Source organism: Spea bombifrons, chromosome 2 (assembly GCF_027358695.1).
Source record: "Spea bombifrons isolate aSpeBom1 chromosome 2, aSpeBom1.2.pri, whole genome shotgun sequence".
Classification (NCBI taxonomy): Eukaryota; Metazoa; Chordata; class Amphibia; order Anura; family Pelobatidae; genus Spea; species Spea bombifrons.
Window position 1 is genome coordinate 121,143,923 of NC_071088.1, and position 24,643 is coordinate 121,168,565.

General features: G+C 40.1%; 1 protein-coding gene across 1 annotated transcript; it reads right to left on the reverse strand.

Moving 5' to 3' along the window:
- Positions 1-793: 793 nt before the first annotated feature.
- INTS6 (integrator complex subunit 6) lies at positions 794-20,446 on the reverse strand. The gene is made up of 18 exons (XM_053456319.1): positions 20,097-20,446; positions 19,857-19,934; positions 18,531-18,680; positions 11,932-12,021; positions 11,329-11,512; positions 9,978-10,103; positions 8,327-8,481; positions 8,070-8,222; positions 7,662-7,794; positions 7,166-7,260; positions 6,758-6,868; positions 6,426-6,641; positions 5,310-5,433; positions 3,381-3,523; positions 2,873-3,101; positions 2,346-2,699; positions 2,161-2,254; positions 794-1,553 (listed from the first exon to the last, which is right to left on the reverse strand). The coding sequence occupies exons 1-18, from the start codon at positions 20,205-20,207 to the stop codon at positions 1,460-1,462; spliced, it is 2,640 nt and encodes an 879-aa protein (XP_053312294.1). The 5' UTR covers positions 20,208-20,446; the 3' UTR covers positions 794-1,459.
- Positions 20,447-24,643: the final 4,197 nt, after the last annotated feature.

Sequence of the window (24,643 nt, forward strand, 5' to 3'; positions counted from 1 at the left end):
CTGGAACTGACTTGCATAATTAAGATTTGTCTCATTTCATTTCACCAACCTCAACAAAACACATTTTACACAGATTTCCAGGTAATAAGTTTTTATGAAAATGGTACATTTTTTATTCATAGCTTAGTGTGTGTGTGTGTATATATATTATATATATACATACACACACACACATATATACACACACTAAGCTATGAATAAAAAATGTACCATTTTCATAAAAACTTATATTCAGACCTAAATTGTTTCTAACAGGGGCTTCCTTCCTCCCATAAAAAGGAGTTTAACCTGAACTTAAAGAAATATTTTGTTTCATTTCACTTTAGTTACACTGCATTTGTTGGTTCTAAAATTGATAAAAGTAATGCTGCTAGCTATTAAAGACACATTTTTAAAGGTTTCATGTTTGAAGGTAGACTACCAATAAAAAGTATCGGGGTCTCTAAATTAAATACCGGCAATAACCCGCTTTCAGGACATTCACAAGCAAGGATTCCCGTTTACGCACGCTGGCGAGAACGGACACGTGACATCAGCGCGTCTGTTCGCCTTTCGGGTGTTTTGTGGTGGAAATAACCCGACGATTGCAGCGCAGTACATGCATTTCTTAGTGAATAAAGGTAGTGCTTCACTTTAAGTACATTTTCATTTTTTATACAGGACCTGTGTATGTTAATGTGGGGTATGTCTGTAATGCAAACATCACATGATAAAACCCGGACGTTGGGTGGAATAAATTAAATATAATCAGACAAGTAGCCTACATCTGGTATTTAAAAGGCACAAACATTCATTAAATGTGACCAATGCTAAAATAGAGCTTTTTTTTATTGTTGGAATTGCAAAAGTGCCTCAGTTTAAATAGTTTTCAAAATACTTCTGTACAACTTACAATATATTCAAAATAACTATGTACAAAATACTAACTTGAATAACATGTGCTTCTTCTGGGTTGAGTTTTAATTACATAGTCAGGCCTACGTTTTGGATTACTGCAGCGGGTGTGGGCTCCTGGTCCTGTAAATTCCCTAGCGTTTCGGTCTAGAAGCAGTCTCTAAACGAGCCCTTAAGTTTTTTGGCAAACTTCTCATCACAGCCAGTGATGCATTGATGCAACAACAAAAAAAAAAGATACACGGTGGAAGCCTGAGGATAACCGACACATACTGCCCAATGACAGACTTCAAAAACCTTCCATCGCCCCATTGCCATGGCAGCCTGTCGCCTACTGAGAACGTCTAAAAACAGTCTTTCCTTCGATTTCAAGATAATGCAGCGCTCTTGGCTCTGGCACGCAAAGGGTTAAAGGCATGGTATTGCCAATTTGGCATGATAACTGTACGGTTGAGATTCTGTGTCTGGTAGCCTCAGATTCCTTCAGTCCCAAACGATACCAGCGTGGAGCGGAGGTGCGAGAACGTCCCTCCGTATCCAAAGAGCATTCCTCCGTAAGAACAGCTTAACAGCTACTTAAATGGTTCCCTTGGTTTGCCTTTTTGTGATTTTCTTCCAAATACCCTTCTAACTGCTCTATCAACATCCTTTTCTTAAACCTGCATGGAAGAAAAAACAAGTTACTGGCCAAGCCTCGAATACGATGTGAAGATAAAACCTATGTAGATGGGTTCACGTATATACATATAGTGTATAGTATAATTATATAGTATGATTACATTAACCTCTGCATTGTAACAAGAGAACATCCACATGTGCCCTAAATGTTAACACAAGAAAAAACGAAAACTATTTACTAAAGCAAATACTAGCCCAACTGACCAACACAAATAAATATAGAAACCGGATTAAAACAAGGCTTTTCAGTATGCAATGTGACAACCAAGTCCCTTCACAGCTGCCATCAACATCACAAACCCCGCTGCTCCCTTACACCGATCTCAAGAGATCGGACTGCAGAAATGCTGCTGGGCCCTTTGGGACTTTGGGCACCACGGCAACAGCCCCCTTGATGCCCCCATTAAACTGCTACAAAAAAATTGCCAGACAGGCCTGCCAGTCGGATACAAGAGAAAGTAATTATGGTCCTTGGACCACAGTAAATAATATATGTCCATATCCAGCCTTCTAAAACAAAAGTGAATAAAATTGATACAACTCCTAATGCATAAAGAAAACGCCCCAATCGTTATGACCGCCACATACCTTGCTGCCTCTTTGATGACATTTTGCAAGAACACAAGTTGTGTTTGTAAACTGCCCTGAACGTTTCTCAGCAATGAGAAAATCGTTTCATATTCTTAAAAGGGAGAAAAAAAAAACATTTACATATAAGGAAAACTTGCAAACAACGCAGAATTGTGAATTAGTTATCCTACACGTATACTTACTTCTCCCTGGTTTCCTAATCTCTTTCACTATCTGTGCTTTCAGCTCTACGTTGACCTCCTCATAACTCCGGCACGTCTTAAGGCTTTTCACTTTGTTCGTAAACACGGACACATTATTCTCATACCCACTTTCTACATCGTCACGATGCCTAGGGGATCCAAGAAAGTCCTGATCACTGTCACTGAGCCCATAACCAGACTCTCCATCTTCCGCTGCCTCCATGCTGTTCACAGAAGCATTAGATAAGGCCTCCATCGGCTCCAGTTGATCATTCAATAAATCTGTAGAAAGTTGATCTTCAATGTGATTTTCTGTCGCGTCGCTTGCGGGTACGTCATTGCTCAACCCAGAATCTACACACAAAAAGAAAACATTGAGGTCTACAGGCAGCCTAAGCAATGGATAGTTAAATCATTTATCGAAATGTTTTAGATGGCCACAGATGCAGAATATTATATATATATATATATATATAAAGGATGGTCAACAGTGTGAGTGGTATGAGCAGCATTTGTGGAATACCTACTTTTATCTATTGGCACCGGCTTTGGCAGGTCTGCCAGCGGCTGTGAATTAGCTGGAGGACCTTTTCCCACAATGTGGTTGTTTATCACAGGCGGAGTGTGCGGCCGGCATCGTAATAACGGTGACATGCATCGTCTTCTCTTCGGGATCCCTTGCATTGAATCCCCTGGACGTTTGTGCTTATTCTGATGCCCTGACACAAACTCATCTGCTTCATCAATCATCATTCCCTGGAAGCAAATTAGATTTTTACGATAACATCCCAATTTTAATACTTTTTGCAGTAAACTACTGATATTACACCCATACACATGTTGGGAAGCCACAGAGTATCAAGTGGTGACAACTGCTTTGAAGGCAACAGGAGGTCCTAGGTGCCTGAGTGCTTCTAGACCAAACATTCTCTTTAGACTGGAGACGCTTGTAAAAACATCTATACTTCAATGGTGCACTTAAATGATCCATAAACACGATATCGTCAATAGCATGCTAGCGCTCGCATTGATTACCTTTTTGTCCAATTTAAAGGGATTACCAAACGTGTGCAGTCTTCGTGGTTGATCTGGATCGATCTCTCGCAAAGGTGAAGGCATTGTTCTCAAGTATTCTTGGTAATTGCCCATCTGAACAATAGGGATGCTATGCAATAGATCTAAAGAAACAAGATTAAATGAACAGGTGTTTCATCTGATGTAAAGACACTGAACCGTACCTGAGCACCAGTCTTTGCTTTATCTGAACCAACTTGCAGTGATTCAGACTTACAGAATGGCGTTTTATTAACTAATCGGAGTTTGCAAGAGGTGTGTTTCAGCTCCTACATTTCACTATTAAATAAGAAGGGCCAATCCCGGTGAGCTTCTTCTGCAAGAAGAACTTGGCTGGCCCTGTATTAATCACCAAGGACTCCTTTAAATTTATACATTATGAAGGACCAGCTCAGCCCTTCTTGCTGGAGAAACCTGCCAGGTCCTTATAAATGAACAGCGCAGTGAGGGAGATTTAATCACAACTCCCCCATCATATATCCCTTTAGTGAATAAACCCCTATGACTCAATTATAGACAAGATCTCAGATTACATCTTGGAAGACTCATCCTTTTATTTTGCTTTTTTATTTCTGATTATGGTCACTTCACAAAAACATCCAAATATTAAAGTTTAGGGGGGGAAAAAAGCTGCTTATATTAAAAAAAAAAGTCAGTCTTACATGACTGTTTTCTATTAATTGAATCTATCCTGATACACTTAACTATACTAACGTTACATTGGCAACACCAGAACAATGTTTTGAAGACTTTATAAAACTTTTTATATATATATTCTATTTTTCAGCATAAACCATCTGACTATAATGTTGCAACCATGGGGTATACATAGCATTAAATATCCTGGGTACGGGACATAAAAGCAAACACTGACAGTAAATAAGAACCACTCAACCTGTCTATTCTGCATTTTATTTTCATACTGTGAAAAACACTCACAACACCTTTGGTCCGGTCATGATAGCTTTATGCCTATCCAATGCATTTTTAAATTCCTTCACCATATTGGCTTCTACTATTGCTGCTGCAAGGCATTTTATTTTCTGTTATTGTAGAATAGTAAAAATACACCTGGTGGACGGCGTATGAGAGTGTAAAATAGGAAAGGATCATTAAATATGGTATTGATCAGTGCTTATTGCTCCTGAACTTAGATAACAGCTGGTATTAAAATAATTTTACATACATATTTTTTTTTTATTTTTTTTTTACACATACATACACACACACTAACTGGCCACTTCATTAGGTACACCTGTTCAATTGCTTAACACAAATAGCTAATCAGCCAATCACATGGCAGCAACTCAATGCATTTAGGCATGTAGACTTGGTCATGACAACTTGCTGAAGTTCAAACCGAGCATCAGAATGGGGAAGAAAGGGGATTTAAGTGACTGAACGTAGCATGGCTGTTACAACCAAGGTATGCAGAACAACATCTCTGAACGCACAACACGTTGAACCTTGAAGCAGATGGGCTACAGCAGCAGAAGACCACACTGGGTGCCACTCCTGTCAGCTAAGAACAGAAAACTGAGGCTACAGTTCGCACAGGATCACCAAAATTGGACAATGAAAGACTGGAAGAACGTTGCCTGGTCTGGTGAGTCTTGAATTCCAGTTGCGACATTCAGATGGCAGGGTTAGACTGACATAAAACAACCTGAAACATGGATCCATCTTGCCTTGCAACTGTGTGATGCCATCATGTCCATATGGACCAAAACCTGAGGAATGTTTCCAGCACCTTGTAGAGAGTATGCCACGAAGAATGAAGGCAGTTCTGAAGGCAAAACGGGGTTCAACCCGGTACCAGCAAGGTGTACCTAATAAAGTGGCCAGTGAGTGTACATATTTTACACATATTAACTGCCAACAAATCATTACCTTCATCCTGCCCTCTAAGGGACTTGCGTGACTTCATAAGATTTGCCCTCATTCTGGTCAAATGATCCAAGAGATTTCTCCTTGGGATGTCATAGGCATTTCTAAAAGTCTGTGGTTTCAAATCCTGGGAAGTAATAAAAATACATTTAAAAAAAAATAAAGTCTAAATGTTCAAGGCATGCGTGAAAAAATACTGTAAAGTAAGAATACTTTCAAAAAGGTTATAACATATTTTATAACTTAACAGAATGCAAAGTGAGGGAGCAGAAGAAAAATCTAATTAAAATCAGCCTTCAAAACGGCATCAATTCTTCTAGCTACCCTTGCACACAGTTTTTTTTGTTTTTTTTTAAGGAACTCAGCAAGTAGATTGATCCAAACATCTTGGAGAGTTAGCCACTGGCGGTATGGTTTTTTGGCTGCAAGTCTTCCATGAAGACTTCTCCAGACAGTAGATAGGTGTACCAGAGTCCTACTGTTTTCTGGCAATACTGAGCTGATGGCACTTCTGGACATCTTCAGAATGTGAAGGAAAGCAAGCGTATTTTTTCTTTCATCTACTGCACCAGATTTCTTGGCCGACCACTGCCTCTACGGTCCTAAACATTGCCTGTTTCTTGGTGCTTCCTCCAAAGAGCTTAGAAATAACATCTGGAAACCCCTGTCTGCCCTGAAATCTCTGCCTGGAAGAGACCTTGCTGATGCTGAGACCTCGTGTCTTGTTGCTGTGCTCAGTCTTGCCATGGTGTATAACTTTGTACATTAAACTTCTTAAGCAACCTAACCTTGTTAGCGAGTACGGCTGTCCCCCACCCAGTCTGATTCCTACTACACAGCTGTTTATGCCTTAATGATTGTGTGTCAACTTACATATTACATTGATGATCGTTAGCACCTGTTAGGTGTATGATTAAACAAGTACACCAAACTGTATGCCTACAAAATCTCTGATGGTTGTGCAAGTGTACCTAGAATAATTGATGCAATTTTGAAGGCAAAGGGCAGCCACACCAAATTTAGATTTTTGTTCTGTTCACTCATTTTGTATTTTGTTAAATGATAAATCAAAATGCCTCAAACCTTTGAAAGCACAACATTAATACAACCAACACACACCTTATTCAAGAGAGCAACCTGGAACCCAGCAAACTCCTTCACAGACAGATCAAACTGGCGCTGCGGCACGTCTCCGGTGATTTCTTGTAGAAGCTGTTTGAAATCTTTCCTATTGGCCAGGGACAGGGCGTTCGAACAACTTCTCACTTTGATGCCTGTTTCGGGGGGGCACTTTTTCCCTATTAAGCCTATTACTCTATCTGATTCGATTTTGGCCTAAAGGTTAAAAAAATAAATAAAAGAAAAGTGTAAGCCAAGATTGCATCCTTCCACGATTAACAAGCAGAACAGATATGTCACAATAAAAGCCCAGGTTTCATCCAACACTGTACCTGCTGACTAAGTTTCTTGAGGTAGGAGACAACGCTGTAACTTAAACCATACTCCATATTTTCTGCGATAAGGTTTGGGGCACCCATCATCCGTAAGGCTTTCTTTAGAGGCTTAAATACAAGAAAATGGCTATTAAAATGTGATATACTGCAGAATGTCTACAAAATACGATCAGTGGGATCAGGATCAGTCCTAGGGGTTCCAGCAACTGCCCCCCCCCCCGCACACACATTTGTTTTCAATCAACTCACATAGGTAATACCCAGGTGATATAATGTTTGATATAAAAAGGGAAGATTCATTGACACTGATATCATATATGGCATTCACATTAAAACAGGATAATACATTGTCACTATAAAGAATAATAAAGGTGAGTAACACTGTAGCGGTACAGATCTACTTACCCCAAAGTAGTAAGGTGGCATCGTTTTCAAATAAGTTTCAAATGTTTGCCTCCATTTCAAAGAAGGTTTAGCCTTGTGCACTTTAAATAATTCATCTGGCAAACAATAAAAATATGAATCAATGTACTATATTATACTTCATATAAAATTACCCGATCTATACCAGCATTTCAATATCTAACTCCATCTGTACACATGGACAGGTGATACTCAGTTGCCATCGCTAAACACTGAAAGTTGAACAAGAGGAGTCCTGCCGCATAATGAGAGGTTCACAGGAGGAACGTGGTCTCCATGAGTCTTAATTTAGAACTAAAGCGGCAAGCAAAGTTAATGCACATCATGTATTTTCTGGTGGTGTATTACAGGTACCCATTTGTTAAGTGTTCTGATTTAATAGGGAAAATGTGAGAATTATAGATAAATGTTCCAGCCAATTCATACCTCACTACTGTTATTGGTGCCAGAATGTCAGCAGTAGAAGACTGCTACTTACCCAATAATGGGAGGAGGACAGGATAGTTATAAGGCATCACAAACAGGTTCACACAGTTCAATGCCGTGCTGGCCTTCAAGTAGCCAAAAGGGTGGCCAAGTTCACTATACTTTGCACTGTTGGACACAAAGACCTTGAAATAAACAGAAAATATTTATTTATACGTATAAAATGATAAAACAAAGCTTTGAAAAGAAATATAGGTACTTTTATTAGAAATATACTTTCACGGAAATATAACTGCAGGCTCTGAATTTAGGTTTGTGTGTAAAAATGTATTTAGCATTTGGATGATACCTGTGCCATTAAGATGCCGAACACTTGCCAAGTAAAGAAATTCTTCTGCGATCCTTGCTCTATTAGACAGTAGACTATAACCTCGTGGGAAAGACCAAATGCATAACTTACCGGCCAGCATGTATGCGGGGATTTTCTCTCCAAGATGTACTGTGTCAGCGGCGAGGGCTCCAGCTCATATTTATCAAACGGAAGCTTATCAATAACCATGGGTTCAGAATTTGTGCATGAAAACTTCACAACAGGGTGAGAGGTGCGAGGTGGCTGCACATGGGAGAAGATGCAAAATTATTCACTTTCAATATCATAAAACACAGAACACAAAGAGGAGGGCACACAACATGAATTAATTAAACAGGAACACTTACCAATGTTGGAGAATTCTGATCCGGCCAAAACGATTCAGGAATTGGCCAGTGACCTAGCGGGACTCCGGTTTTAGGGTTAGGTCGAACGTAAATCAGCTTACGACAGCTGTGCCAAGCCTGCGGTCCAACAGATTTGACCATGTCTGGAAGGCCGTCTGCAAAACCAAGAGAGTACAGAAAAACCCTATATTTTCAAGACCAAGCACTCAAAGTCTTACACGTCTAGGTAAAGTATTCTTACTAAAGCATAAAAACTAATCGTTCATTCGCTACTTGGAACAAACAGCTACCGCTTATACAGTGAGAGAAGATTGTTTGCTCACCAAATCAGCAAGGGTCATAAGCATATGCCTCAGGCTGACCAGCTGTGAGGCTGCATCTAAAGAAAACAGCGGATCTCAAGAAGAGAATTTTCCAGGAAGAAAGAAAAAAAAAATTCTAACAGAATCTTAAGAAAAAAATCCTTTACAAGGAAGTCAAACTTTATGTTATAATTAAAATTGTCTTTAAGAATGCGCTGCACATGAAGGTCAAATTTCAAGAGAAATGCCCTGCTTTAAACCCTTATACATTATAAGAGAAGATCCTAGAGAGGGGAGAATTGTTCTAGATGCCACTCGCCAATCAAGTTTCACACTTTTTATATAAATCTTGACATTGGGGTACGAAAATCAGTTTGTAAATCATAAAGACTGTTCAATCTCCATGGCGACTTGAAAAGTTGGCAAGGAGGCACCGCTGCAGCAAATCTGTACGCAGCTTCAGAGTCTAAAGATCATGTGTAACAGATCTCAATACAGCAGGCGCTTATTCTCAAGCTAAAGGGAAAAAAAAGGGAACTTTCTAATCTTAAAGGGATAGTTTAATGTCCGACGGCCCAATTGAAGAAGAATACAACAATAGGCATTCAGTCCGTGGCAGGAAAGTGATCCCATAGAAAACAATGAAAGCACTTTGCTGCACATGCACACAAGGGTCTGAACAGATCCCTCCAGCATTCCCAGAGCCAGTGCTGGAGATGACTGTTTTTTGGCTAAACCAATCTCCTGCATGAAAAGAGCTGGGTGGCGAGTGGAAGGGGTTAATGTTATCGGGGGGGTGATTTTACAGAATCCTTTCACGCATATGCAAAACAGACCATAAAGCCATTATACGCATCAAACTGTAAAAAGTTTCAAATGAGTGACTAGGAGAAGGCATGACAGTTTATTGATCCCAATCACCCATCTGTCTGAGATTTTTCTTTTTAGCGATACAGAACACTACATGACTCATAGACACGGTATTATACTATGTCTAAAGACATTGCTCTCCTAAACCAGACACGTTCATTTAACAAACATTCTACAAAGTATGGCTGTCAAGAAAGAAACAAGGGGATCCCCTGACAGTTCACCACAACATCAGATACATGGATTACTTTGAATTTATGTACTGATCAAATTAACCCCACAAATGAGGGGGCCCATGTAACTAACAACGATTTCGACACACACGTTGTGTCCATATTAAACATAAGTGTCTTTGCTTTGCTAGCCAAGTAATACACAGACTCCTCTTGTAATTAATACATGTCTGAGAATATACAAAGTGTTTAGGATAACAAGTATAAAAAAAGTGAAACTTATGAGTTAAAAAAAACTGTCGTTACCATCTGGAAGTGGAGGATCTGGTCCAGACTTCTCAAAATTGATTACAACTCCACTTTGAACCTTTTGCACCAAAGATTCCAGACACTGGTTGAGCATCCTCTGGGAGCAGACACAGTATGAACGACCTGGGGAGCAACACAAGCAGGAGGGACATAGAGCATCATCTCATCACTTTTTCATTCTAGTATTCAAGAGATCATGAAAACCCGTTCCTAAATAAAGGCTTTTTTGATGCAGGGGTCTTACAACCCGAGACCATCAGCTCTGCCGCTCATTGTAGAGATGGAGATTTTAAATCTTAAGCGAGTCATGCTATCCGTTAAACATCCATTAAAACGAAGACCACGCTTTTAAAAACTATTATTAATCTTGTTCTATGTGTCCTAACCTAGAATTGTACACTGCCAATCATTTCCCCAAGTGTAGCATTTATGATTAATATCAAATGCACAAGATGTATACCTGATTCAAGGGCATTACATAGGTGGCAGTGATGCCTGAAATGCTGTAATAATAAATGACACTTAGCAACAATATCATTCAATAATACAATAAAAAAAAAAAAAAAATCACTTGATTTTTTTACATGGCAATAGTAACCATTAGTCCCTGCATCTGAAACACATTGCTTTAGATAATAGGCATTGCTATATTGTTACACCACTGTGAAACATATCCATTATGCCACTTACTCGTAATCACAGCTTTCATTATTGTGGAATAACTTTGATACCGCTATGCAAGATTAATTCAGTAAAATGTTATTTTTGGTTAGACCCATTTCCTTCCGCCATTCAAAGTGCAGCCCAGAAGTAGAATAACGGAGGTGGTCCCCATCTTGACAGATCTCTGCTCGGACCTCACCAAGTATTGTGTACAGCTCTGGAGACGCCATCTCCTACTCTACTAAAATGGTAAATGATTTGCAGGATGGAAAATATCAACAAAGGCTATTGCGATCTCAATATGTATAGCTTCAAGGAGAAAAGAGGGATTTAACGAAGTAAACGAGTTTATTACACGCTTATTTCAAATGAGGAGAAATGTCAGGACAAGAGGTCATAGTCTAAAACTAGAAGGTTAGAGGCTTACAGAAATGCAAGGAAGTGTTCCCTTATGGAAGGGAAGTCAATAAATGGATCAGCCTCCTATGCAAGGAATTTAAACAGGTATGGTGATAAGCTTTTGGCTACACTAACGAAAAGACCATGGACAAATTAAGGTTTAAGTCTTAATAATGGACAGGAATAATGGGAAGACTAGATGCGCCAAATGGTTCTTATCTGCCATGAAGTTCTTTGTTGTTTTAGCTGCTATAGAGAATACCCAAATGAATCAGACTTCACTCACCCCCCGTTACATCACACATTGGAGTGATGCACGATTCATCCAACGACACGGCCATTGCCTGCTCCGGCTCTACAGAGGTTGCTCCAGGCAGACGAAGGACCAACGCAAAGAGTCTCTGGTCCCAACGAAATGGCTCCTTGGTCAGCTCACTCCCGGGCAATGGAGAGTTTAGTGGTAAATGTAGCTGAGGGAGTACATTTTACACACATTACGAGACACAATCAATCCACGCCAACAGCAGCAACGCAGTACATTGACCATTATAAAATACGGAAACGGATACCCGTTTCTTCTCTACAGGCACTTTGGAAATTCTTTTTTTTTTCTTTCAGATAACCATAAGTAACAAATCCATTATCAGCCTAATGTATTTATATATCAATAAATTACACTGCTATTGTGATCCAAATAGGAGGAAATTGGGGTCAGCTACAGAGTAGGCATTCTCCTACACCTAATCTAAACATGGTGGCAAGATAAAAGTACCAGGGTACAAATTACTAACATATGAATACACTACTATGCAAATGTGAGGACTTGCTACGGCTCTAGGTTAAAGGGTTTAGAGACAGAACCCGCTACGATTGTAGAAACAGCTCTTACTTCGTCCTGGACTCCACTGCTCGTTGTCAGTTTGCTTCCATCAGTTATTACAATAATAATAGCCGGTTCCAAGAAGAAAGGGTTTCTTCCCTGCGGATGAAAGAAAATTGAAATACTTAGTGGTTTGGTAAGACGTGTTGGCATTCTATCTTTCCAATGGAATGCCTGTGAGGGTCCAACTATAATGCTTCATTAACCAGAACACAACACAAGTGCTCTACTGCCCAAGCCAATAAAGGAACAGCTTACTGGCCCACAAATAAAGAATTTGTATTAAAATATTTTATAGGTCCTTCCTCAAAAGGATTTAAGCCACCTGTACGCGATGCAGGAGGCCTCGGCACAGTCTACGTGCTACACACCTTTTGGGTTCTTCATATACACAATGAAAACATTGGTTACATTTTGCTACTTTATGCATAATGTATCAGTCTGTTAACGTGTGATGTCATAGCGTGGCTATAGTTCTGTTGATACAAGATACATAACTGGTCATTTTAAATTATTCATGCTGATCAGGGTAAGACACACTCATCACTTGCCATCCATGATTACACTTAAACATTTGGAGAACACACTTTGGATAATGCCAGCAATGGTGAGTGAGCACCACGAACGCAACGGACGCCTATCCTGTGCTCCTCTCTTGGGATGTGTTCACGTTTGGGTCAATATCATGCAAAACAGTAACTTCTGGCAATATTTCCACCCTGACACGGTGGAGCCAGAGTCAACGCACAGCACTATTTCCCAAATGATATGATGCGTGGACTAAAGTTCCCTAAAGTATGATTTATCTACGTAAAGGGTAACGGTAACCTTCAATTCTTGGCATAAGTAAACCTATTCAATCTACTTCTAGCGTGTGCTCTTGTAGCTGTGTAACCGTTTCAGTGATATTTGACTTAGTTTCTAAAGTTTTTGTGGTAACACTTATTAGTTTATTAATTAGTTTACAAGCAATACACCAAAGGACGGAACTTAACAGCAGATTCGTATTTAGTTCTCTTAAGGGGGCAGCTCTGCCCAAGCACAACACGTACAGCACGGTACAAAAGAGCTAGTTAAGCGTTATGAAGCTTCACTAATATTGGTTTAAATGTATGTGCCCATACCGGGATCAGCAAAGCATTGCTTCACCGACCCCTGCTGAATTAGTTATGTTTTACTGAAAGGGTGGTAGAGGCTGATAGAGTAAGGGAATCCGGCAGCATCACTGGGTCTTTTGTGTATGAATGTTAAAATATAATTTATATCTCAGGATGAATTCTCTCAGTCTTAGCAGGTCCCGTTTTACAGTCTCCTGTTCACCGAGTAAGTAGTTCCACAAAGCGTTGAGGAAAGGTTCTGGTTCTCCAGCACTTCTCTATAATCAAAAATATTTTATCTCCTTCATTTTCTTGTTTTATCCCAGCTACACAAAGCGAGGCAGATGTGCTGCGATGGAGTAATTTCCCTGAATACGCCAGCAATTGGGCAGATACATGACACAGTCTTTTAGTAATCGTGATAACAATTGTATGAAGGAGGCTGATATGAACGGATTAACCCAACTATGGGTGTTCATATATATTAGTCCATGAAAACATTTCTTAGACCTGCTTGAGTTTACTAATCACCCAAACGAATGTTAAATTAATTGCTCTATTGCATGTATCACTGTGTGGAATTCACAAGTCTAAATTATTGCACGTTGAATTACCTCGATTGTACAAAATGTAAAGAATCAAAACATTTGCAAAGCATTTGACTCCAAGACAACCAAAAAGGAATGAAAATTAGAAAAAAAAATCCTTTGTCTGCAAAAAATGTGAAGAGCCTTCTATGGAATATGGAAAAGCACACAAGGTTACGATCAAGTAGCAACAACTAGCAACCTACACACCACGCGAACGCAGCTAACAAAATGTTTGCCAATTAGTAAAGCGCATTAATAGATCCAGTACCGGTCAACAGGAAGGATTAGAGAACACCAGCGTGCGAAATAACTGTATAGGCTCCATCACAACGTCAAGGGCTACAATAAAACACTAACGTCACAAGTGTCTCCTTTTACTTGGACATATTTACTAAATGGTTCATCACAGAGGATAAACAGAGAACTCATTTTTTTTAGACCTTATAAAATAAGCCGAAGAACGGGATGTATGAAGAACATGATTTTAAAAAATTGGGAACACAATCTAACAGACACAAGATCAAAACATGGAGGCAGGTAGGAATATTTCTACCCAAGTATCCCCAACCACTGCCTGGCTGTAAACCCTTTAAGCTTATTTGGCCCTTGGCTAAGTGTTATGACTGGATTAGCCTCAGCTCTCACACTGCCACCGGCTGCCACCGATCCCAGCGTGCATGAAGCCAACATCACCTTTTTTAGGAGGAAATTATTTACTCTTTTACTATATTGTTCAACATTGTTGCAGATCATTGTCCTAACTAACATACCTTAAACTCTCGCTTTCTCCCCAATAACGATGTTGGTGACGGACACAAGGATAGATTGCTCTACTAGGAATTGTTTTCTAAGAATACTTCAGCCACCGGCGCCCTATTTATTCTACTATGCAATGAATATATTATTCATTATTTCAGGGATCTGTACTATATTTCCTAATATTTAGACAGCTTGACTTGTGACCTAATTCATTGGGTTAATGGTTTATCAATTCGATTCCTGAATTATGTTTTGACGGAATACATCCCCTCCCCAATTTCCTTTTTTTCATCCATGGGAGTTTAACGCCTGCAGGGATTTTAATTTAGCATTAACAAAATGAATCCCATTGATTCTAAATTACAATGACTGCAGTTGCTAAACAGAATTAAAAAAAAAAAAAAAAAAAAAAAAACTGTTTTCCGGTTCACTTATAAATGAAAGTACCAAGTATACTGTAGAGAAAGGTATCTTAATGTCTCTTTTCTCAGTACCTGATTGTCAGCAAGAAGGCAGACAGAACGTGAAAACCTGAAACTATGGACATACTGCCCTTTACTACATGTTCTCAACATGTTCTTACAGTTAAAGGAGCGATGTTGCTATGTTGAATGAATCTGTTTGCTTTGTAATCTCTATTCAATATTAATTATACAACATCTTGGTGTATTATGGATTTATAATATTTTTTTCTAACTCATTATGATCAACTTTTAAAAATCCAAGTACATTTATATAGTTAGTAGGATTGCATATGAATTACTTTTGCCATTTTTTTAATATATATATTTTTTTGTGCTCACAAAGGGTTAATCACGCACTAATCTGAATGTTGATAGCACACATGGAAGGAAGGTGGATACCGGACTTCCACCAGGTGTAAGGGCTATTATAAATGGGGGTGTATTTTTATTTTTTTGTTATTATTATTTCATTTGTCTATGATTAGGGCTGCAAAGGTGAAACGCATGAGGCTATATACTCCTCATGCCGCGATCATAAAGCTTACATTTTATCTGGATGACACTGGAACTATTTCGTGATTTATTAGTTCCCTACGAGGTGCGTAAGTATCGGCTTACAGTCAAAGGAGAACTTAACAGGCGATTAAAAAACATATTGGGGAATTACATATATATATATATATATATTTTTTTTTAACAATTAGGTCATTGGCAACGTCAGACTTCATCTTTGTACACAAAAGCACCCAAAATAAGATATTATACATTTGTATTACCCATATCTCTGATGAAGCTCAAAGGCAAAACACGTTGGGTCAACCGTTACCAGCATATGCATATAAATTATTTTAATTGTGGTTTATATTTATTCTATTATCTATTTTTAAAATAAATTACAATCGTCTAACCAAAACTACAAGAGCATTTCTATCAAAGTAGTTAAAATATACCGTATTTCTCGGCGCATACCACGCACCGGGGTATAACACGCACCCACCCCGGACCGGAAGCGAGGGAGACGTGGCTGCAAATTTTAAATCGGCGTATAACACACAGGTAGGGTTTCTCTTCTTATTTTAGTTATCAAAAGTGCCGATAAATACGGTATATATAGGAAAGTGACCTGTTTTGTTTTACAATAAAAGAAAATTGGAAAAAAGAGAGAATTATTTATTAGGACCACCCGGATGGCAAAGAAACCCCCTTCCCTTGCACTACCATGCTGGATTAGTAAAATTTAGGTTACTTCTATAAGCCTGCAGATGGGGTACTTAAAACATATTAAAAAAAATTAAATAAAAAGAGGGTTATATGTAAAATCTGTTATTGATGAGAAGATAAACACCCAGGGTTTTTTTTCCATCCTTAAGTGGCGGTTTTATTTTACTTACCATCCTTTACATTTATAATTTAGGAGATTTTCGGCACTCCTTCCTGAATCATAGAGAACCGCGGGTCTCGCTTTAGAACGTTCTTCCCCTATCACTGACAGAATATAACCTTTGATATCCCCTACAGATCAACTTCCACCCTTCAGAAGACATGGTGACATTATACCTCTGTATGGTGTCTTCTGTCACAGCTTGGTTCAGCCTACAAGGACAGCTAAACCGCCAGCTTTCCATAATGTGGACTCACTGAACAAACAGCGGCAGCTACTACCATGAAAAGCCAATAGACATAAGAGAACAGACGGAAAAGAATAGACATATCACATTCCCTGGGTTATACAGGTAGTAAAGTGGATTTTCCATAGGAGGATATATGAAATAAAACAGCTGCGTCTGAGCGACAGTGAAATGGGGGTTCCTAACCACTGTGATGTCTGCTTGGGGGGGGATACTTTGTTATTCTTCTTGTTTTGCTTTTACTTTGCTATGTTGAAAGAATAGTTACTGAGACATCCTGCGGATTGGATAATTCCACAAACTGCTTATTTTTCTTATTTTTACACTTACACTTAGTTTTTATGTTCTGTTCCATAAGCCTGGCTATGTTGGTGTCTGTACATGCATTTAATGGCACACTGGTCAAAAGGGTGTACTTAAAAAGCACTTAAAATAAAGGAGCCAGCAGGTTAACACTTAAGGCCTGGGGGGGGTTGCACCCATGGTGACCGAGGCAGATTTAACACTTTTGCAGTGTTTGTGTTAAGCCATAATTTTCTTTTCTCACTTAGTGTCTCCACACAAATATATTGTTTGGTTATTTTTTTTAGGACAAGAAGAGCTTTCTTTAGATGCCGTTATTTTGATCATATCATCTAATTGACTATAAAAGAAAAAATGGTGAAAAATGTAAAACCTTTTTCCGACTTATCTACAAAAGCTAATGTTAGATTCAAATACTTGTCCTGAGTTTAGAAATACTGAACGTATAAAATAGTTTGTTTTTTTTTTGCACGTGGACTTACTGAATAGGCTTAAACACCCAAATAGGTTTAAACACCCAAATAGGTTATAGGGCAATAAGTACAAGTAGAGTTTTGCTATTTCAAAAATGTTTCCCTCAAATCTGGTCATCTGGTGCCAATGTCCTATTTGGGACATCGTTGAAGCTGGCCAATTCAATTTACCCCCATCAAACCATATATATCTGAAAACTAGAGACCCCAAGGTAGTTCAAGTGGTGGTACTTTAACACTTTCCATGCACTAATTCCTTGCCAATGAACATGCTAAGGAACATCATAGGATGTTGCTGATTGCATGTTGCTGATGCAGGAACACCCTCGGAGTGCCAGAAGCAATCATTGATTGTTTCTGAAGCTTTTGCCAGGAGAAGACAATCACACACCAGCCCTACATATATGTTGGTGTTGCTGAATGCCTCAATATCAAGACATTGTAACCCCACCACCTAAACAATAAAAGCCTTTGTTGACTGCTTTCTAAGCTCATTTAACCACATGATGTGCCAAGCACATAATTGGTCTTTAAGGGGTTAAATAGAGTATCCCCTAGGGTAACCCGCTTGGATGAAGGGTAGCCACCAGCAGTTTTTATCTAAAAATTAAATGAGGCGCTAATTTAACCCCTATGAGTTAGACTCCCTGGTCATGATAGAGACCTCTTGACATCTCACTACTAAGTCACCTCCCCGTAGGTATGTTGGGCACGTCATTGATTGCAGTGTGTTTTAATTCCAACAACCCAATACTAACAGGCTACTTGACTTAGCTTCTTCCATGACGGTCAGACAGACTGGGGATGACTTGGCGACCAATGGCACACTGCAGCACTTGATCTGTTGCCCAGCAGTCAAGCGGGCTATTTGCCCGATGTGCCAGACCAGGCCTGATGACACTTGCCATCCTGAATTTAAAGTGAACCGACAGTAAACGCACATAAAGTTACTATAATTAGGGTTTTTTTCTACTATACTCAACACAATAAGGTTAGCAAGTGACATATGTCTGTCACTGCTCGTATTTATCATGTATTGGTGTCATAAGATATATATATATTTTATTTTTTTTTACCGTACTTAATATGTTGCCCATTTTAGGGCATGCTAGCATGTTTGAGACAAGGCACGTGTATTTAACTCATTCACACATTACGGAAGGTTGGTGTTTTTGCAGATACAGGATCCAAATACAGACAGTTCAAGCACCCCTTTTCATCTTGAGACCGTAAAGCAAAATAGATATATATTGTGTAAGTGTAATATGTTTATGTTTAACACCGTACAACCTACCTGCCCATAGTTGTCTATGCCAGTTACTAATCTATTTAAATTTAACAAATCAAAGGCTGTCCTTAGGGATTGACCGAGGGTGGTGAGTCCAACTGCCTGAAGATGTTTCAGCTCATTCATAAAGGTTGCGTGATTTTCTTTCCATCCAGCCTGCAAAGTATAAAGATAAGAGCATGTGTCATTCAGATCTCTACACGTGGAAATCATGTTACTAAAGGCCCATAAGATAACAGATATATCGCGCAAGGTGATAATAAATTCCAATGTCACTCGGTTACAGAAACATAGCTGTAACAAAACTTTTTTACACCGAAAGAAATGGTGATGCTAAACTTTGATCACCAGTTCTTTAAAACCTAATTTAGCCCTAATAAGGTAACAAAGTAGGGATTAACCCCCCCAAAGAAAAAAAAAAAGAAAAAAAAGTATAGAACATTTTATGGGACGTCACTAAAAATTTGGTTATTTTCAATAATAATGTAGCAAAAAAAATGTACAGCTCTGCATAATATGGCCGGCATTGGCCGGCTTCAAAGATACCCGAAATAGCACATGGGGCAGAATGACCAGATTCGGGGAATAAATGGTTTTGAAATAGCAAAACGCTACTGGTACTTATTGCCCCGTAACGTGCAGAAAAAAGCAAAAAAACATAAAAACATTGGGTATTTCTAAACTCAGGAGAAATAGTAGAATCTATTTAGCAGGTTTTTTTCATTAGTTTTTGCAGATTAAAAGATTTTTTTCTAAAAAAAAAAAAAAAAGTGAGAAAAAGTAATTGAACAAAAAAAAATGTTTTGTAGTAAATTAGATATGATAAAAATAATGACAAAAATTAAAGAATAATAAAGAAGAAAAATACAGCTAAACAGCAACACTGAAAAATGTTAAAAGAGCCATTGTCCCACGATATACTACGAGTCATTAAGGGGTTAAAAAAACAAAAAAACTGGGAGGTTAAGAAGTGTCCGTGAGAGTAATGCCTGCAATAATATCTGAAGGTGTCACCGGGGGAGTCAAAGTGTCACACGAGTGCAGCCCTCATACTCCAGGGCCCGTGTACCGCGCCGTGTATACTCCCCACGGGGATGTCACTTTTAACTTGAATCCACATCTCCCACAGTTCATTGCTGCTGATCTGGGTTAGGAGGGGGGAGCGGGGAAGTCGGCCATGTTTCTGTCAGCTCCTTGTTGTGTGTGTAGCCATGAGAGGGGCTGCGTGCCGGAGCTGGCACAGTCGCGGTACGGCAGCCACTCTCAGCCATCGCGATAACCGTACAGGGGGCGGGTGGCAGCAGCAGTTTGGGGGTTTGTTTGTTTTTTTACCTTGATCCCATAAGGAGGCTCCTCCAGTGTGACCAGCATGTACCTGTCTCCTCTGCTGGCAGGATCCCGGGATCTGAGCTGGGGAAACAGAGAGGGGTAGACTGGGATCAGCACACACACAGACACAAGCAGGCAGTGCACACATCCTCGGGGTGCAGGTGGGAGTCCCGCACATGCAACGGGTGCTCAGCCACTTACACCCCAGCGGGTGAGGGAGGGGGCACTGGCTGGGTACTATACCTTCATGAAAGTCTCTACAGCGCCTTTAGCTATATCCAGGTAGGTAGTGCCCAGGTGGGTGCGCTGATTCATTGACGCGGACGTATCTAGCAGGAAAAGTAAAATGGGCATAGTGCTGCTGCTTGGCGCAGGCAATGAGCTGCTGCACGTTAAGTAGGAATCTGCTTAGAGATGTGTTGATTTATATGAAGAGTTATAACGTTTTATCTGTTTTGACCCTATCCGTCCCCTCTACGTTGAATATACTGTTTCTGGGTTAAAAGGGGACGCTGGACTGACTATACCGGGTTGTTCATATCCCCCGTGGATGTGACAGAAGTTTGAATGAGTTCAGCACTACTTCTCCCTACGGCAAGCTCTGTCTCCCTCTACTGAACGCATCCTTTCGCCTTCGCAGCTTTTAAGGCGGGTAGGAGGGGCCTGAGGACTCCCAGTCCGTAACATAACCAGTCCATGTGACGGCAATCCCCCATCCCATTGGCCAGCAAGCTTTCCTTCTTTAGCATATTCATGAGAGTGCGCGCTTGACTGGTTTGCGGTTGCGAGCCCGTCTGAGTTGAGAGGGGAGGTGCTTGATTGCGCGCATGCGTGAAGAGTCCCTCGTGAGCTTCCCTTCTGTAACGGGCGTCGTCACCTTTATTCCTCAGTCGTCAGAAGGCACTCGAGGAGAGAGGGTGCTGTGGTTGAAGGGGAATTGTGTTGACTCATGAAACGGTTTCCTATGCGTAAATACCGTATTGTTCTGCCGTTATAACGGCCTCCGCTACCCCGGAAACAATTAAGAACGTTCCTGACCCGGCTGTGCGAATCTTTGTTCGCGTCAGTATTAGCGGTTAAGTACGTTTAGCTTATTGAGGCTCTATCATGAGAAACGAGCTGGTGCTGGAAGGCCAATAATAACGGATGCAATTTCACATCCACCGTTTAAATGCCCCCCCGCCGTCCCCGTGTGACCGTTCGGTGCACGTCTCGTATTGGAGGATGTGACTCCCTCGTGGGCAGATATCGGGTAACAAATATAAACAAGGCTTGCAGTGCGTGTAATGCAGTAATAACATGGTAGCTGCCTCTGGCTGGGCTTGCGGGGTTATAAATGGAAGGGGGAGGGGGCAGATTACCCAGCGGTGAGGGCAAAACGCAGACTGTCACATGTTGTTATCTTTCGGCTTAACTCTTTGTATGCCTTATACGAAAAGCTCTTTCAAAGGTTTGAACAATACTTTTTTTTAACCCCTTAACGACAAAGCCCTTACATGTACGGGCTTGCAGTGCAAGTGCAATGTTAAACAGCTGCATCGCCGCGATTGCGGCGTTTTCGCCGCGATCGGCTGCTTTGCAGCAACCACGGAAGCCTCACGAGTGAGGCTGACCGTGGAGAAAAGCCCTATCCCACAAAAAAATGGCCGCCGCACCGGGCTAAAACATCTTAGGAAGCGATCGGAATCGCTTCCTAAGCATAAACGGTGTTGCTGACATGCCTCGGTATCGAGGCATGTAGCAAGACAACCCCCTTCCCTACCCCGAGAGCCTTGTGATTGCTCCGAAGAGCAACCACAAGTGCCATCATGTGAATGACGTTACCGCCACTCACAGGATGGCGTCAACAATAGAAAAATTCATGAGTTCACAGAGGTTCTATCCAGACCCTCTTGAGAACTCTTGAGCTCCTCTTGCAGGTTGAATTCAGGTACTGCATTCAACCATGCAAGGTCAATGGAGCCCAGCTCACTAATCAGTGTGATTAGAAAAAACTATTTAAAAAAATAAATGGTAACGTAAAAATAATTCCCCACTGTCACCAAAAAAAGAAAAAAGTGCATATATATATATTATGAGTAAGTCCTACAATTCACGCTAATTTCTTCACAAACATTCCTGCATGGAAAGAGTTAAAATATTGACATTTTAAATGCCCATAGGGTGCCTAGTTTTAAAAAATGTATAATTTGTTGGGGTAAATTGAATTGGCCGGCTTCAAAGATGTCCCAAATATTGGACGTGGGCACAGAGTGACCAGGTGTCTAAATGGCAAAAAAAAAAATACACACCTAACAAACGTGACCTTTTACCTCCCAAATAACCCAACAAACCCATTTATGTGGGGTATCACTGCGCTCAGGAGATATTAAACAGCTGCATCGCTGCATATTGCATCTCATATATCCCTGGAATACAACGTGTGTACAACCATAAAGTTTGACAAAAGCTGATGGTAGAACTAGTGCATAGAAATGTTTAAAATACCAGCATTTGAAATACCTTGGGGTGTCTAGTTTTTTCATTGGCCGGCTTCAAAGATACCTGAAATAGCACATGGGGCAGAATGACCAGTGTTGGGGGGGGGGATGGTTTTGAAATAGCAAAATGCTACTGGTACTTATTGCCCCATAACGTGCAGAAAAAAGCCAAAAAAACATAAAAACATTGTGTGGGTACACAAAATGAGAAAGAAGAAAATTACAGCTAAACAGCGACACTGAAAAATGTTAAGAGCCATTGTCCCAAAGTGTACTATGGGTAAGAAACAGTCTTGTCATTAAGGGGTTAAAGCTGTTAAGTCAGGGACATGTTGTTGTTCAACGACTTGGCATCCAGATGGTGACGCATAAAACGTTTGGCCTCTTACCGTCTTGATTGTCAGTGTTGGTTGTGGGTCCTTTTGGGGATTCTCGGTTTAACCTGTGCAGAATCTGTTCAGTTTGTTAAGGTTAGCCTGGATAGGAAAAAGCTAGTTTGCCAAAGGGGATAACTTTTATTGGCAAACTGAAGTACAATAGATTGCAAGCTTTTGAGACAATTTCGAGTTACTATTTATGTGCCTGAAGAACAGACCTTGATTGCCTTTATATGTTCGGTTTGACAGCCATGATCCGTGCCGCTGCCACCCTGAGCCACAATAGTAATAGCAACGAGTTAGCGGGTTGGGTATCTTGTTAATTCTTTTTAGTTTGTGTTTGCGGCGTCCGAATCGAGCAGAAAGAGAGTAGAATAGTTCAGTGCGATCCTTTTGATGAACATTGAAACGCCAGACATGGGACTATACAGCGGAAATAAAACCCCACCCGGCTCTGAAGTCATGTTTACAAGCTTGTGTAGGACATGGCAATCATATTCCAGGGCTTAAAATTAACTCTAAATTGCTTTGTGCGCGGGCCACCGCTTTTTTCTTTGTATTATGTAGTTTTTTTTCTTAAAATGGGAATGATCACCCATGTATAATATACAACACATTCTGTTACATTGCGGTTTGATCTGAAGAAGAGACCTCTGAGGTCCTCGAGTTTGCATTATGGCATCTTTTTCTCTACATCGGCTCAATAAATATCACCTTCTACTTAAGACGCCGTTCTCTCTTGGCCCAATACTGTTCATATATTACATTTACAGAGCAGCTGCTTCGGGTTGGAAAGGTTTGTCCCTTGGAAGCAAGAGCTGGCGTACGGATTAAGTTTTCTATTTCTTAGGTATTTAACCCCGTTCATGCCTTTACAACAGCATGGTACATAGTGTGCAGGAAGGCAAGAACCATCAGATCCCCTTGTTGTTACAGAAAGTTTTGCGTGCACACTTGATCACACGACTTCCTTTTAGTACACAAGGCTCGCATTTCCACAAAAGTCAATGGTGGAGAACCTTTTAAAGTCGAAGACAGCCGAAAAAAAAGTTCTGATCCCTTCCTAAATGATGGACAGTGTGTGGAGCAGGGAGCCTAATACGGCAGACCGGCATCATGAAACCAGTATTAAAAATGATCTTGCCTTGATATTGGCAGCTGATCTGTATAGTAAGCCAGCCAGGTAGCATGCAGGAAAAACACCTTCCATTTTTATTTGGTATGGCATATACGGGTAAATAGTAGATAAATGTTATTTAATATTATTTGCACCAAAATATTTTATGTTGAGGTGAGAAACCTGTAGATACCAAAAAGGTTCCATGCTTTAGGGAACAATATATCTTTGGTAAAGGAGGGATCAAATACTTTAAAGGAGTACTCCAGCCATCATATGCACTTCAATGCATATAATTACATAGGGGTCCCTCTAAGAATCCCCCATATGTATTTGCCCCTCCAGCCAGTTATTTGGTATGCAGAAGCCAAACATATCTCCTGTAATAATACTCACTGGCAGAAAGCTACAGGCCTGGCTAGGCAAGCGTTCTGGGGGATTTAGGAAGACCACCTTTTTGTCTTTATAGGTCATTATTATAAATAATTTTTTGTGGCATTATTCCAACTTTTTAATGGAAGTTTATAATTAGGTTTGAAGACAGGCCGTGTGCAAGCTTTAACAAATATCTGTCAAAAGTAGGAAGCCATGTTATTGCGGGGAATTGGGCACCTTAAAAAAACTACAATCGGCACAAATATGGCTAGGCAACATTTTCTATTTTTTTTCTTATAGATAATTATACAAAATCAAAGCAAAACACACTTAATTAAACTTGGCAATCATCTATAAAGTATGACGTAAATAAGCTAATCCAATTACATTCGACGATATGAATGTCAAGCATTATTGGAACACAGTGGTCATTGTGAGTAT